The sequence below is a fragment of the Micromys minutus genome, assembly GCF_963924665.1.
Source record: "Micromys minutus genome assembly, chromosome: 5".
Taxonomy (NCBI): Eukaryota; Metazoa; Chordata; class Mammalia; order Rodentia; family Muridae; genus Micromys; species Micromys minutus.
Window position 1 is genome coordinate 76610542 of NC_137974.1, and position 14314 is coordinate 76624855.

The 14314-nt window shown below is 47.7% G+C and overlaps 2 protein-coding genes across 2 annotated transcripts; one reads left to right on the forward strand and one right to left on the reverse strand.

Moving 5' to 3' along the window:
- Window positions 1-5190: 5190 nt before the first annotated feature.
- On the reverse strand, window positions 5191-9132 carry VMA22 (vacuolar ATPase assembly factor VMA22). Its single transcript, XM_080917036.1, has 5 exons — window positions 9012-9132; window positions 8828-8931; window positions 8665-8747; window positions 7540-7671; window positions 5191-6094 (listed from the first exon to the last, which is right to left on the reverse strand). The coding sequence occupies exons 1-5, from the start codon at window positions 9120-9122 to the stop codon at window positions 5982-5984; spliced, it is 543 nt and encodes a 180-aa protein (XP_080773162.1). The 5' UTR covers window positions 9123-9132; the 3' UTR covers window positions 5191-5981.
- A 237-nt stretch (window positions 9133-9369) lies between these two features.
- Window positions 9370-14285, forward strand: IMP4 (IMP U3 small nucleolar ribonucleoprotein 4). The gene is made up of 8 exons (XM_080917337.1): window positions 9370-9696; window positions 9805-9913; window positions 12198-12281; window positions 12825-12934; window positions 13014-13301; window positions 13373-13467; window positions 13570-13643; window positions 13726-14285. The coding sequence occupies exons 1-8, from the start codon at window positions 9694-9696 to the stop codon at window positions 13836-13838; spliced, it is 876 nt and encodes a 291-aa protein (XP_080773463.1). The 5' UTR covers window positions 9370-9693; the 3' UTR covers window positions 13839-14285.
- The last annotated feature ends 29 nt before the right edge of the window (window positions 14286-14314 follow it).

Below are 14314 nucleotides of genomic sequence, written 5' to 3' on the forward strand. Positions count from 1 at the left end.
TGGAGGGTCTTCAAAATGGTGTCTTTTGGGGCCTCCAATAGCCATCGTTGGCCCCTTTTTAGGATGTATCCTAAGTACTTCACCTCCTGTTGGCAGATTTAAGTCTTCTTCCCTATACCCTAATTTCCCCAGTGCCCTTAGCAGGTCCTCAGTACTCCTCCATTGACATTCTTCCATGGTCTCTGCTGCCATCAAGAGGTCATCTACATATTGCAGACGGGTATTTCTGCCTGTACTAACCCAGATCTTCATGTAGAACTTGTTAAAGATGGTTGGTGAATTCTTGAAGTCTTGTGGCAGTCTGGTCCATGTTAGTTGTCCATTGAATTCTTTTTCCTGATCGTGCCATTCAATAGCAGACAGAGGTTGACTCTGGAAGGCTAAAGGCAGGCTAAGGACAGCAACTTTGAGGTCTAATATTGTATACCAACTCTTGGAAGGTTTTAACAAACACTGGAGGGTTTGTGGGTTTGGTACTATGCGATGTATGTCCATAACTCTCTTGTTGGCCTCTCTGAGGTCTAGGACTGGTCTATAGTCATTGGAGTTGCCCTTCTTGATGAGGAGTAGGGGCAAATTCCATGGAGACTGGTATGCCCTTCAGTTGTGGGGTGTGATACCCACTTTGGCTTCTTGGGAGATTGGGTACTGTCTTATTTGGACAGTTCAACCCAAATGGAGGCCCTATGGTCCACCAACTACATTCCTCCAGTTTCTGCTCAAGCTAAGAGGAATTTGGTTAACCAAGTTCTGATCTCATTCAGGAGAGAGCTTGGTCTTTGGTGCAATTTATATTCATCTTCTAGAGGCAGGGTGATTTTGTGACTAGGGCATCCTCTGTGATCTGTGACAGAGTTCCCTATTTGATCAAAAGAGATCAGATCTCCAATCTTGGTCAGCAAATTTCTCCCCAAGAGGGGGTAGGGACAGTCTGGTATGATCGTGAAGGAGTAGAATACTGGGCCCATTCAGAGATCCGATGCTCTTCCGGTATCAGAAGAGTCCATGCATTCTGATTCATACCAGTAGCCCCTTGTTCTCACGATTTCTTTGAGGACAGTTTGCCACGGGACTGGGTTTGGACTGAATATTGTGCCCTTGTGTCAGGGAGGTGGTCCAAAACCTGTCTCCTTTTGTCCCCCTTTGGAGGTTTCTTGGGGGCAGTCCTTGACCCAGTGTCCCATCTTCTTACAGTATACACATTGGTTCCTTTAGAGCTTTGGCTTCCCCTTTTTTGGGGGCCGATTACCTTTTCCGGCCGCGAGTTGACACAGTTGGCAGTGTTTCCGGGGAGTCTGCTGACATGGCCAACCTTTGATTTCCTAGCTCCTCCGAGGCTCACAACTGTTTCTTCTGCATTTCTCTGTTGTCAATCACTTTCTCAGCTACCACCAGCAACTCCTGCAAACTCTCTCCCCTAGCCCATCTGCAATGTGTGCTTGATGTCAGGGGTGGCCCGATCTACAAAGGTCATAATGACTGCTGACTTATTCTCTGGTGCCTCTGGGTCTAGGGACACGTAGGTGCAATAGGCCTCCATAATCCTTCCTAAAAAGGCTGCGGGTGATTCTTTCCTTTCCTGATGCACACTGTACCTTGGCCAAATGAGTGGTTGCCTGCCCAGATGCCCTGAGACCTCTCATCAGAGTCTGGCGGTAGACCCGGAGACTCTCCTTACCTTTCGCCAAGTTAAAATTCCAGTCTGGTCTGGTCAAGTGAAAACCTGCATCAGTCAGAGCTTGTTTAATGGTAGGGTTCCCGTTTGCTCCTGGAACCAATTGTATGGCCTCAATTAAAATCCTCTCTTGCTCCTGGATAGTGAGGGGATCTTCGAGAGCAATTGACAGTCATCCCCTGTGGGCTGGTGGGTGAAAAGGACAAAATCTAATAGGTTAATTAACACAGCTGGTTTCTCTGAGAACTGAGAGTACTTGAATTTCCAGTTACATAGCTCTCTACTGTCTAAGGGACAATATTCCCTCATCGTCTTGGGAGCCTATTGCCCTCAAGGTGAGAACTGTGAACTTAGCCACGGGCGGTCGAGGCAGCTCTTGTTGGGCTTCCTTTAGGACATGAGGTGGGATCACCAAAGCCCCCCCCCCCCAGCCCCTCCTGCACCCTCAGATTGAGGGCTTGGGCAACCAGGCAGCTCTTGTTGGGCTTAACATGGAATCACTAAGGGAGAGCTTTCAGGTGTTTTCCTACTGGTGGCTAGGGTGGTTTCTTCAGGAACAGTTTGTGGTTTCTCCAGTAACTTGAGGAAGACGGGGCCTGGATAACGGAGTCTCCCTGGTCAAGTTGGGGCCCTTCACAGGAATCGAGGAAGAGGGTTAAATGACACAAAAAAACTTCCAGGGGGGGGAGAAATCAGGCAACACAGAGAGATCAGTTCAAAACTAGGGAGCCATACAGCTTTCTAGTGGGAAGCAGGGATGGGGAGGGGAGGAAATAGGTGGGGAGCAGAAGCTGCTTCCAAAAGTAAAAATAAAAATAAAAATAAAAGCAAGACCAACAGGTTGTGCCGCCCTCAGGACAAGCTCACTGTTTGAACAAGCCTCAGATCTAGTTTGCAGACTTTGGTGAGACATTGCTTGGGACTGTGGCAAAGTCACACCATAGGACGTGACCAGCGATGAGTAGGTGCCGTCTTGAGAATCTATTGTTAAGAAAAGTGTAACACTGGGAGGCTAAGAAGAAGAGGGTGCAGGGTACAGTTAACAACTCGGGAAGTTCCAGTGTCGCCTGCCACCACCGACTGGCTGAAGGATGTGGTGGAAAGAGGCCAGATTCGCCTGCAAGTAGAAGAACAGCCAGCTCCACCTTCAGTAATCTAATCTGGAGCAGACCGCCTCAGCCATGCCTTAAACCTAGGGTTTGGGTTTCCGTGCACGTATCGACGCAGAGCTCAGTGGCGCACGCCTGCAGTCAGGACGCAAGTCAGAAGGACAGTAAGTTTAAAAGACGGTCTAGGATACATACAGGGACCGGTCTCAAACAAAACAAAGCAAAACACCCATTTGGAGTCAGTTTCATACTGGATAGAGGAATCGAGCGTGGCAGACTCGGGTGAGAAGGTAAGAACACCAATCCGGCACAGACAAAACTCAAAAACAAAATCAAACAAACCCGCTTGCAGTTGCTGCTCACAGCCCTAGACGGTGAGCACTTCCGGCTAGAAAATGCGCGTCTGCTCCCTTCCCCTCCCTGCTTTCTTTCTTCTCGGAGCCCACTTCTCTGCTTTGCTCGTTTTCCCTTTACGCCAGGCCAAGCATCTGGGAAGGGGCCGGCAGAAAAAACAAACAAACAAACAAACAAAAAACCTCTGTATCGGCAGCCCACAATGTTATTTCGAAACTTTAAATATTATTTTTAACTTCAATATCTATAGTTTTGCATGTCTAATGTAGATGATAATTGTTAGCTGAAATAAGTTATTGCTTGGCAAAATAACTAGTCAATATTGTTGTGAAGAAAGCTAAAGTCTATTCGCAGATCGATGAGCCCTATGGCACCAGTTTCCTGAGACTACGCCACTGTTTTGGTTCGAGGTGTTAAGAGCGGCAAGAACACACGAAGAGCAACGAATTATTTACAAATCATTTAAAAGACATTAGCTGTTCCCATACCGGGAGTCGAACCCGGGCCGCCTGGGTGAAAACCAGGAATCCTAACCGCTAGACCATATGGGAGCTGCCGGCAGGTGGCTCTCCTTTGCTCTTATGTGATCAACGTCATTAGGGCTGCTTGCATAAGCTCCGCCCTCCCAAATTTTCAGTTTCACTGCCTAGGAAACAGTGAAGGATGCCCGCATCGCTGGAGCCAGTGGCCCGAAGGGTAGAACTTTCTCTGTGCGTGAGAGTGGGTCCAGAGTCAGTAGGCAGCAGCCGAGGACACTGTCTTCACCCTACCCCAGCGGCCGCAGCGTCGCGCTTTCCAGAGCCCACCACACCCCAAGTCCAGCCGTGCTGTAAATGCCTTTGTGTCTTGACCTAGTCCGGTGGACTCTGGCATGATCAGCGTTCCAGGACAAGTGGTCCCCCGCAGGAAGAGTTTAAGGTCAAAACGATTGTGTTCTCTGTCCTCTCTTCCACGTAGAGATGTCACTTTACTGACAGAAGAATGTTAAGAAGCTCGGCCTCCTGGCATGATGGCGAATACCTTTAATGCTTCCAAAGGCTAGTAGGTTCTTTTTGCGATTCTGGTTTACACACTGTGCCCATCTCAAAAAACGAAACGAAGAGGGTCGTTTTTCTTCTAGTCACAAGAGTCCCATGCATACAGGCACCAGAGAGCTAGAAGGGGAGGAGAAAGTGCTATCTTTCACAGGTTTGTGATCTGCTGTTATTGTTGCTGTTTAATCATTAAAAATTGGTATTTAGGGCTGGAAAGATGGTCCAGTGGTTAAGAGCACTGACTGCTCTTCCTAAAGGTCCGGAGTTCAAATCCCAGAAACCACATGGTGGCTCACAACCATCTGTTAAGGGATTTGATGTCCTCTTCTGATGTGTCTGAAGACAGCTACAGTGTACGCATATGTAATAAATAAATCTTTAAAAGTAAAATATTTAAAAAATGGTATTTATAATTTTCAGAGATACACAGCCAGAGACAAGTACAGCCTGGACAGTGGTAGAAAAGCTGGGTGTCTGACTCACTTAACATCCAACTGAAACCACCGGAGTTCATCAGGATTCCTTTATTACTGTATCAGTACGATCCCAAATCAATCATGTGAATTCAATTTTCCTTTAAAAAATTATTTAAGAGGGTCTGGAGTGATGAGTGATGACTTAGTGATCAAGAGTACTCCCCGGCTGCGGCGCGGCGTAGAGGATAGCAGGGGGTGGCGCATGCCTTTAATTCCAGAACTAGTGAGGTGCAGACTACTGGACCTCTGTGAGTTTGAGGCCAGCATGGTCTACAGAGCAAGTTCCAGGACAGCTAAAGCTACACCAAGCAACAAAAGAGCACTCCCTGGCCATTCTTCTGGAAGACTTGGGGTTTCCCAGCACCCACAGGAGACATATCACCTCTTCTAGGTTAAGGGCAGGAGACACCACATGGTGCAGACATACATGCCAGCAAAAACACCCATACACTGAAAAAATGAATTTAAGAAATGAAAGAGCTTGATGACAAGTTACTGTAGCTTTCGCTTTATTCAATTTTTCTATACAAGTTTGTGTTTTTATAATTTGTAAGTAGTAAAACCAATATAAGCAAAATTTACAAATTAGGAAGAAATATTTACACCCCACAAACGATTACATTCCCCTCCCCAACACAACTGGAAAAGAAGTGACTCAGGACATAGTTCCGGATGAGGGGCTACACCTTCAGCAGAGGCTGGGTCTCATTTCTGCGAGCTAAATGCAGTCAGGGAGGTCTCCTTGATTCCCGTGAAAGAATTCCAAAGATGTTTTTACCTTTTATAGCAGAAGTAATACTTCCTGGAGCTATTCTGGTATTTGTGTGTGTGTGCTGTCCTTTCTATCAACTTTAACCGTTTGTTGCCCAGGCTGGTCAGTCATTCCAGGGCTTAAGTGATCCTCCTGCCTCAGCCTCTAGAGCTGCCGGAACTACAGGCATGCACTGCCATGCATAACCAGGGTATGTTTATTGACTGGAATTGTCCTGATCTACCTTAAGTTTCTAGACTCCCTTTCCTCCCTGTCACCATTCCTGCAGTGTTTCATTACCCCAGCTGGCTGATGCAAGGTTATTCATGACGTCACTCTCCTGCCCCAGGGAGGAAGGCCGTATGAGACCATGGGACTAGAACCAGTTGCTCTCAACAATGCTCGGCTTGCTTCATCAAACCTCATAACTCAACTTCATGGCTCAAAAAGCTGGAGACAGTGCAGACTAAGGACATTTCTAGGACGGGCTTTAGCTGAGACAGACTGTTTATGAAAGAAGGCCTGAGACAGGCAGTAGCATCCAAGATGGCTATGCTTGGTGCCTCGAAAAGTAGATGCAGGTCAGGCAGGTCCAGGGTCCAACTCCTTCAGTTTTTTCTGGAGGCCTCGGAGCTGGCTTCGACCCCAGCTGATGCGAGTCTGGAGGCTGGCTATATCTGCAGCCAGCTGTAGGCCTGGCAAGAGAAGAGGGATGTCACAGTGGGGTACATGGACCCCCTCAGAGACTGCAGGGGTGTAAGATCTCCCTAGCCTGTACGATAGTCCTAAAATGCTCCACATATGAGATCACTTGATTCCCCACCTTCGCCTCACCTGTGCTAAACCACCATCTCCTCAAAAACAAAAACCTTCCCTTGATTCACTGTGCTTGCCAGGAATGAGCGAGCACATCCCAGATCATGCAAAGCTCTCTGCCCTTTCAGCATCAAACTCCATCACTGTTCCAAGCTGATGTCCCTCCACTCTTTTCTTGCACCTGAGCATGAATCAACCCCTCCACCCACCTCTAGGCCACATCCATCTCTGTTCTCCATTTATCTACCTTACCCAGTAGGCCAGACAGGCCTGTCTTTATCCTCCACCAGGCAGCATGGCTGATGACTCTCCGTAACCTTCCAGGGAATGTTTCCTCAAAACTCTTGCCATCCAGGATTCGCACTCTGGGGCTCTATTCCTGTCTCTTCGTGGTACTCCCTGACCCTCAACTCATCTCCACCTCAGAAAATTAAACACTACAAGTCTGCATTGAACCCACTCGAGTCCTCCAAGAGCCCAGACATATGTCTACCCACAGCACCGCCCGCCCCCCCCACTGCCTGTTGCCTGCCCACAGATGAAACAGCTCCGTCCTCTACTGCTGCATCTATCTGTTAGCAGACACTGGGGCTTCCACATGTGCACGTTCCCACTGTTAACTCCACTCCAACACCCCAAGCTGGCTGATCCTGGCACCTGCTTCCTCTCTTGCTCTCCAGTCTGTCCTCACTCAGCTTCCGAAGAATTCCCATTACTCTGTTGGTTCTACTGATTCACTCTGCTGACTCTGGGTCTGCCCGTGGCTCTAGAGGTCCTGATGGAAACCTCACTAGGGCCAGGCTCCCTGGGCCCAGGTCTTGGTACTCCAGCTCTGTGACCTCCTCAGCTTTTCCTCTGGTCCAAATACCTGAGGGCTTTTGCCCTAGTAGCTGGGCCTAGGGCCCAGATCACTTACAAAGCTCTTCCTCTGTCTCCAGACAGGTCTTTCCTGTCCTAGCTTCATAAAACAGCCCCAGCCCACTCCACCTCCATCTTACTTTTTCATGACTTTTGGAGCCTAAAACCACAATAAAGGTCCATTTGTTTGCCTATCTATCTATATATTATCTTTCTCTCCTATACAGAATAAGCATTCCATTTTATCCTAGCTGCTATTATATCCCTTAGCAGTTAACAAACATGAACCTAGAATGCTAAGAACAGCCAGTGAATGCTTTTGAGGGAGGGGATGTCCCAGCAGATATTGAACACAGTTTGCTATCGTCTGTAAAACCTGCAAAGTCTTCACATGTCGTTAGTGCTCAACTGCTCCCCATAGGAAAAGGGCCAGAATTCAGTACGTGGCTACAGAGCCAACACTCACCATCCTGGAAGCTGGCTTGGGCCTGCCGAAGACTGTGAGGAACCAAGATTCCAAACCAGTTCAAGGGATCTTGAGGAACTGCAGAGGATCCTGACTCTTTGGTCTTGGTAGGACCCTTGCGCCTGCGCAGAGCTAGAGAAAGAAAGGTCAATGGCCATACAGTTCTCATGACCACAATGAGCTTAATGCAAGTTCATGAATCTGGGAAACACTGAGGATTAGATATTTCCCCAACCTTTTCTTGTGTCTGGAAATAGTAACACCCTTCCCCTTTGTAATCCAGTTGACTCTTTGTCTACTCTGACTTCCAGGACAGACAATTCTGCCTGCCTGTAACAAGATCACAGACTGACTTTGGCCATTTTACCTAAATGTGATGAAAGATCCTGAAATGTCCCCAATCTGTTTCGGGAATGATTAACTGAAATTATGGTTTATTTCCAAGGAACACCTAGATATAGGGATGCGCATTTTCTGTTCAGCTGAGTTCCTTTGACTGCGAAATTGATCCCATTATAAAACAGCCCACCTATAACTTCTTGTTTTAGAGATTCAAGTACCAGAGCAAACTCCATTTTGTTTCTCAGATTCCATTTTAAGCTAACTTGCCCTCAGAGTGACTTGGCCCCCACCCTTAAGTTCTGAAAAACAAACAAACAAAAAAAAACTCAAACAAACAAACAAACAACAACAACAAACCCTAAACTTGATATATTTTTAGCAGTTGCAAAACAGACATAACAGCTGTGGTCAGTCGATAATAAGGAGGTAGGCTAGGAAAAGATGAGTCGTTCCCAGGTCAAGATGCTTCTTTTAGATGCTTGGTCCCTCCTGTAGTTCAACCAGATGCTGTGAACCAATCAGCTCCATTCCTCTAGCCCTCTTACCCAATCATGTAATGTCAAGGCATGGAATAAACCCCATTCCCTTAGACCTCCTCGGGCTGCTCTCCTATCCTGTTACTTGAACTCTACTATTAAAGTATAACAAGAAAACGCCCCCCCTTAGACATTCAACTCTCAGGTTTAGGCGCTTTCCATTAGATTCCGAATGAAGTAGTTTCCCTAAATGTTCAGTGAGTTTTGTCTTTAGCATTGAGGACTGACAGGAGGAAAGAAAACTCACATGCTTCGCTAGGCCCCACTTCCTCGGGGATCTGAGCGTCAGCTTTGATCACCCTGAAGGTCTGGGGTCCATCCTGGGCCTCGCTGAAAGAGAAGGGGAGATGGATCACTGGCAGCTCAGGCCTAGGTCCTGCCCACCCACTCACCATTGGGGGTAACCTCACCTGGCGCGCACGCAGACCTGAGGCTCCATACGCGAGGCATACTGCAGGGGCCCTACCGACTTGGCTCCCATGGCATAGCGAGCCTTGGCAAGTGAGAGCCAACCCTGGGGTGACAGGAGAGACTTGAGACTGTTTCCCTTCCTGTGCTCAATTTCTATCCCTCCCTCCATTCCCCGTAGTCCACCTCCTCCACACGGGCGTTCAGCGCCGACCGCTTCGCCTCCAATTCCTCCAGGTCACTGAGCAGCTGTAGGCACTTGGAGTCCAACTCCTCTTGCAGGGCCTGGACCGCCATGGCCCCGCCAGTCTTGGGACGCAGATGAACAGAGCCACTTCCTTCCTAGCGGTCTAATCACTGTGAGCCCATGTGCATGACAGCCAATCAAAGTTCGAGATCCGCCCTTAGGGCGTTCCTAATCGTGGCCCGGAAGTCAAAGGCTTCAACTTCCGGGTGACGCGTGTCAACGGCCAGGACGCGGCTTAGCGCCTGAAGCGGAACGCTTCTCGATGGCTATGAAAAGTCGGACCTTAACTTGAATCTAGGAAGCAATCCACACAGTTCCAGCTCTTACTCTTTGTTAGTCTACTGCCTGACCATCTCAAGCATTGGTGAAGCCACAGACGGACTTATTTATCAGGGTTGCCTTAGACCACGTGATATCCCAAATCCGGGTAATTGATTGGTTGCCTATCTGACCAATCACCTAACGACGTCCTCCGCCATTCGCCATCTTAAGATGGGGCACTCTACGGCAGTGGAATCGAGTGAAGCCTCTAAAGGCTTTCTTGGTTGAGGGCGGAAGTGATCGCTGCGTGGTGCGGGCAACGCCAGAAGAGTCCAGACTCGTGAGAGAGCGGCGCTCATCATGGTAGGGTGTTTTGGGTTCGTGTTCTGGTTAAGGGGGAAAGAAGGGAGGGCTGAGTTGTGGTCCTCGGTGCTCCGGAGTGGATAGTGACCCCGTGTATTCTCTATTTAGCTCCGTCGGGAGGCTCGCCTGCGCCGCGAGTACCTGTACCGCAAGGCCCGGGAGGAGGCGCAGCGATCCGTTCAGGAGAAGAAGGAGCGAGTCAAGCGTGCTCTAGAAGGTAAGGCCTCCCTGTGCTGGTGGGTTACAAGTCCTTGCTAGAGCATACTACACAGGGGTGTAAAGGTGTTGGAACTAAATGTATTTGTATTAGTATGGCTGAGCATCTTTCTTTGTTTGGTAGGACCTCTCACTGGTTTCTAAGTGGTCTCACCATGTGATGGTATGGCCGTTTATGCTGCAGTTGCACATGTTTACAAGTTGATTGCTAGTTACAGAATATCTCGTTTTTCTTTAGTTTTCAAACATTTGCCTCAGTCGGGTTGTGGTGGCGCACACCTTCAACCCTAGCCCTCGGAGGCAGAGACAGGCTGATCGCTGTAAGAGTTCAAAGCCAGCCTGGTCTACAGAATAAGTTCCAGGACAGCCAGAGCTAAAACAGAGTCCCTGTCTGAAAAAACAAAAACCAAAACAAAACAAGCAGCAAACAAACAATGAAAAACCTTTGCCTCATCTTATTGCTTCCCATTCCTAGGGATGGGTCTGTAAGAATCCTTGGTATTTGTTCATGTTGTCTTCTTCAAAACAAAGTTAGAAAATCTTTTATCATTATAATTGAAACTCTTCTTCCATTTAGAATTTGTCATTTGTTTTACAAGTTAGTCCATGGCTTTGCCTTTCTTAATCTACATTTTCATTTGCCATATTAAATGAAGATACTATATCATGGAGCTTAATTGGAAATGTTCTATTTATCCCTATTTTGGTTTTGTATCCAAGGAGCTTTATGTTTCCCATCTGATAATACATCATCCCTGGTATCAGTGATTAAATTATGTTCCTATATGTAAAGTTTGTTTGAGTTAAAAAGCATAATGTTAGGGCTAGGATTGTACCTCAGTTGCTAGAATGCTTGCCTAACATGGAAGGGCCTCTGGATTCTGTCCCCAGCCTGACTAAACTGGGCCTGGGAACTTATGCCTGCCTGTAATCCCAAAGCAGGTAAGGTGGAGATTAGAGGATCAGCAGTTTAAGGCTTGCTCTGGCTGCAGGAGTTTCAGATCGACCTGGGCTATATAAACATAATGTTAAGCATCTGTGACCCATCTTCATAACTTACCAAAAGAAAAAAAGGATAGAGATGACCAAGAAATTGTCTCAAGGGTTAAGCTCACTTGTTGCTCTTTAAGAGGACCCAAATTCATTTCCCATAGTGACTCACAACTGTCTGTAACCAGCTCCAAGGGATCCAGTGTCCTCTGGTCTTAGCAGCTACCTGAACATGTGTGTGTGAACTCATGCAGGTACACACATACACAGGAAAATGATTAATATATTAACATTTATAACTATCACTGTTAAATACTGCATTAAGAGAAACTGTCTTAAGCTTTTATTTATATTTATATTATGCCTGTTTATATCCCTAAGTTAGGATGTTTGAGTTACAGGCCTAGAGGTGTATATTAGAGTATGTGTTTGACTGCTATATTTGTTTGGGTTCGGGGGCTCAGTATTATATTTATTGTTTTCCGAGGCAGTATGTAGACTTGTCTAGCCTTACTATGTGGATTAGGCTTTCTTCAAACTCATAGATCCCCTGCCTTTGCCTCCTGAGTGCTGGGATCAAAGGCGTGCTGAACATCTTAGTCTGCACTGTGAAGACTTGGAGGTCACTGTTCTTCCTTCCTACTTGAAAAACAATTTTTTTCTTTTAAATTTATTTTTTAAGTATGAGTGCTCTAATTTTTGTATGTCCACCTGCATGGCAGAAGAGGGTATCAGATCCCTCTATAGATGGTAGTGAGTTGCCTTGTGGTTGCTGGGAGTTGAATTTGGGACCTCTAGAAGAGCAGGCAGTACTTAACTGCTATGCCATCTCACTAGCCCCTTTCTATTTTTTTTTAAGCATTTTTATTTTTGTAGTGTTCCTAAACACCAGGGTCTTAACCTGTAAGGAAATGACCCACCAGTGCATTATCAAATTTTCTTAAAATTTTTTCTTGTTATAAAAATATTCATAATAAAGAAGTATTTAGAAAATGAGCTCCCCAGTGACATTATAGTTGACAATTAGATGAAAAGAAGTTGGTAGCTAGGTGTGGTAGCATATCCTGTCACCAACACACTCAGAAGCCAAAGCCACAGGCCTCTCAAGGCCCTGTCTCTAATGAAATAAGAAAAGTAGTTGGTTTGTTCCTTCTATATTTCTATTCTGACTCTTGAGAACGTTAAGAACATTCCAGAGGTTTCCCCATGAAGTTTGGGCACACTAGTGAGCACACAGTATCGCATACATTGTGAGCCTGCCTGTGTCTCACTCTGCCTCCATCTCTTCCTTGCAGAAAACCAGCTGATTCCCACCGAGTTACGCCGGGAGGCTCTAGCCTTACAGGGGTCCTTGGAGTTCGATGATGCTGGTGGTGAAGGTAAACTGTTCTCTTCAGCCACTCTGGGCAATTTCCAAACTGATTGAAGTGTCCAGGTGAGCAGTTTCTGTACCTGTCCCCAGGTTCCCTCCTGTCTTTCTGGGTGGCATCATAGGGGCTCTCCCTGAACAAATGCTTTTGGTTCCATTTATACAGTAGACACATTAGCTTTTAGTCTTTGCTCACTCTTCCTCACTGGAGTGTCTGCTGGAGCAGAAGTCTTCTTAGCACTACCCAAATGTATCATTCACTGCATTATCCACTTAGCACTGGTACCCAGATGCATCATTCACTGCATTATTCAATAAGCAGGAAAGAAAATCATGGGGCATTATAGATATTCGTGAGAGAAGAGGGAGTTTTCTCCCCTCTGGTTTTAGCAGTTTAGAGTTTTGCCACCATAGACTACTCCATTGCTGAGTTGTGTTTGGTCACCAGTGGGCTCGTAGCTGCTCTCCTGGCCACTAGTGGTCCATTTCCACCAGTGAGGTTCTCTTGAGCCAAGTCAGCTAGCGTTTTCCTTGCCTCTTGTTCTCCTGACAGGTGTAACCAGCCATGTAGATGATGAATATCGATGGGCTGGGGTTGAGGACCCTAAGGTCATGATCACTACCTCCCGGGACCCCAGTTCTCGCCTGAAAATGTTTGCGAAGGTACGGGGTTGGGGGACAGGAAGTAGGGGATGCCCAGGCCTATGACGCCAATTCTAATTTGACATTGGTCCATGAGCAGGAACTGAAGCTGGTGTTCCCAGGTGCCCAGCGCATGAACCGAGGTCGGCATGAGGTTGGAGCACTGGTGCGAGCTTGCAAAGCAAACGGGGTCACCGACCTGTTGGTCGTCCATGAGCATCGAGGCACACCTGTGGGGCTCATTGTCAGCCATCTGCCCTTCGGTCCTACTGCCTACTTCACACTGTGTAACGTGGTCATGCGGCACGACATCCCTGACCTAGGAACCATGTCAGAGGCTAAGCCCCACCTCATTACTCATGGCTTTACCTCACGCCTGGGCAAGCGGGTAAGTGTGGGAATCCTGTGGAGAGGGCTAAGGCTCAGGCCAGCCTTGTGACTCTGTCCCTGTGTCCCCAGGTGTCTGACATACTTCGCTACCTATTCCCTGTGCCAAAAGACGACAGCCACCGGGTCATCACTTTTGCAAACCAGGATGACTACATTTCATTCCGGTGGGTCCATGGGCAGAGTGTAGGGCCTATGACCTTGGTAGCCCTTTGGCTGACCCAAAGTCCTACTGACTTACATACCTGTCTCTGCTTCCTTTCTCCCAGGCACCATGTCTACAAGAAGACAGACCACAGAAATGTGGAGCTGACTGAGGTTGGGCCTCGATTTGAGCTCAAGCGTGAGTTTGGAGCGGTTTATGCCTCGGGTGGGGGGCAGGGGCCTTGGCTGTGCATTGAGTGACATCTCTATCCTCACCCTAGTGTACATGATTCGCCTGGGCACACTGGAGCAGGAGGCTACCGCCGATGTAGAGTGGCGCTGGCACCCATATACCAACACTGCCCGCAAGAGGGTCTTCCTGAGTGCTGAGTGAGCTGAGTCGCCGGCCAGTCAGGATGCAGAATGCAGGATGCAGACTTGGAATCCTGATCAGAGACTTGTCACGGGCAGATTGCCTAATCCTACATGGAGGTGGAGGGTCTGAATAAACCCTCTGTGGTCATGCTACCAGCCGCCTCTAACTGTCGGGGTGAGGACCTACCATCGGGCTGTGGTCGGGTACAGATCTCCGCTGGAAAATGAATGCTTACCCTGGGACTTAGGCCCTGTGAACACTTTTTTCCTGTGGTTTAGGGTCAGTCTTTGTTACCAGCAGCAAGCCGATACCATTCAAGTGCCAGCCTAACTTGTGAGTTCAACTCTACCAAGCAGGTGCGCCCTCCTCTGATAGCTTCTCCACTCAGCCTCTTTGTTCGCTGAGATACGACTCTGAGACTTGATACTTCATGAATAAATGCCTAGGCCAATAGCTAGTGCCTATTCCACGCCTAGCTCATGACTCAGTTACCT

Excerpts from the sequence above, each read along its gene's own strand:
- VMA22 (XM_080917036.1), bottom strand. The coding sequence starts at position 9,122 with ATGGCGGTCCAGGCCCTGCAAGAGGAGTTGGACTCCAAGTGCCTACAG. Across the intron at positions 8,748-8,827 it reads CAGGTCTGCGTGCGCGCCAG|CGAGGCCCAGGATGGACCCC; the intron begins GTGAGGTTACCC and ends CTTCTCTTTCAG. Across the intron at positions 7,672-8,664 it reads AGTGGGGCCTAGCGAAGCAT|CTCTGCGCAGGCGCAAGGGT; the intron begins GTGAGTTTTCTT and ends TTCTTTCTCTAG.
- IMP4 (XM_080917337.1), top strand. Across the intron at positions 12,935-13,013 it reads GCCTGAAAATGTTTGCGAAG|GAACTGAAGCTGGTGTTCCC; the intron begins GTACGGGGTTGG and ends GTCCATGAGCAG. Across the intron at positions 13,302-13,372 it reads CCTCACGCCTGGGCAAGCGG|GTGTCTGACATACTTCGCTA; the intron begins GTAAGTGTGGGA and ends CTGTGTCCCCAG.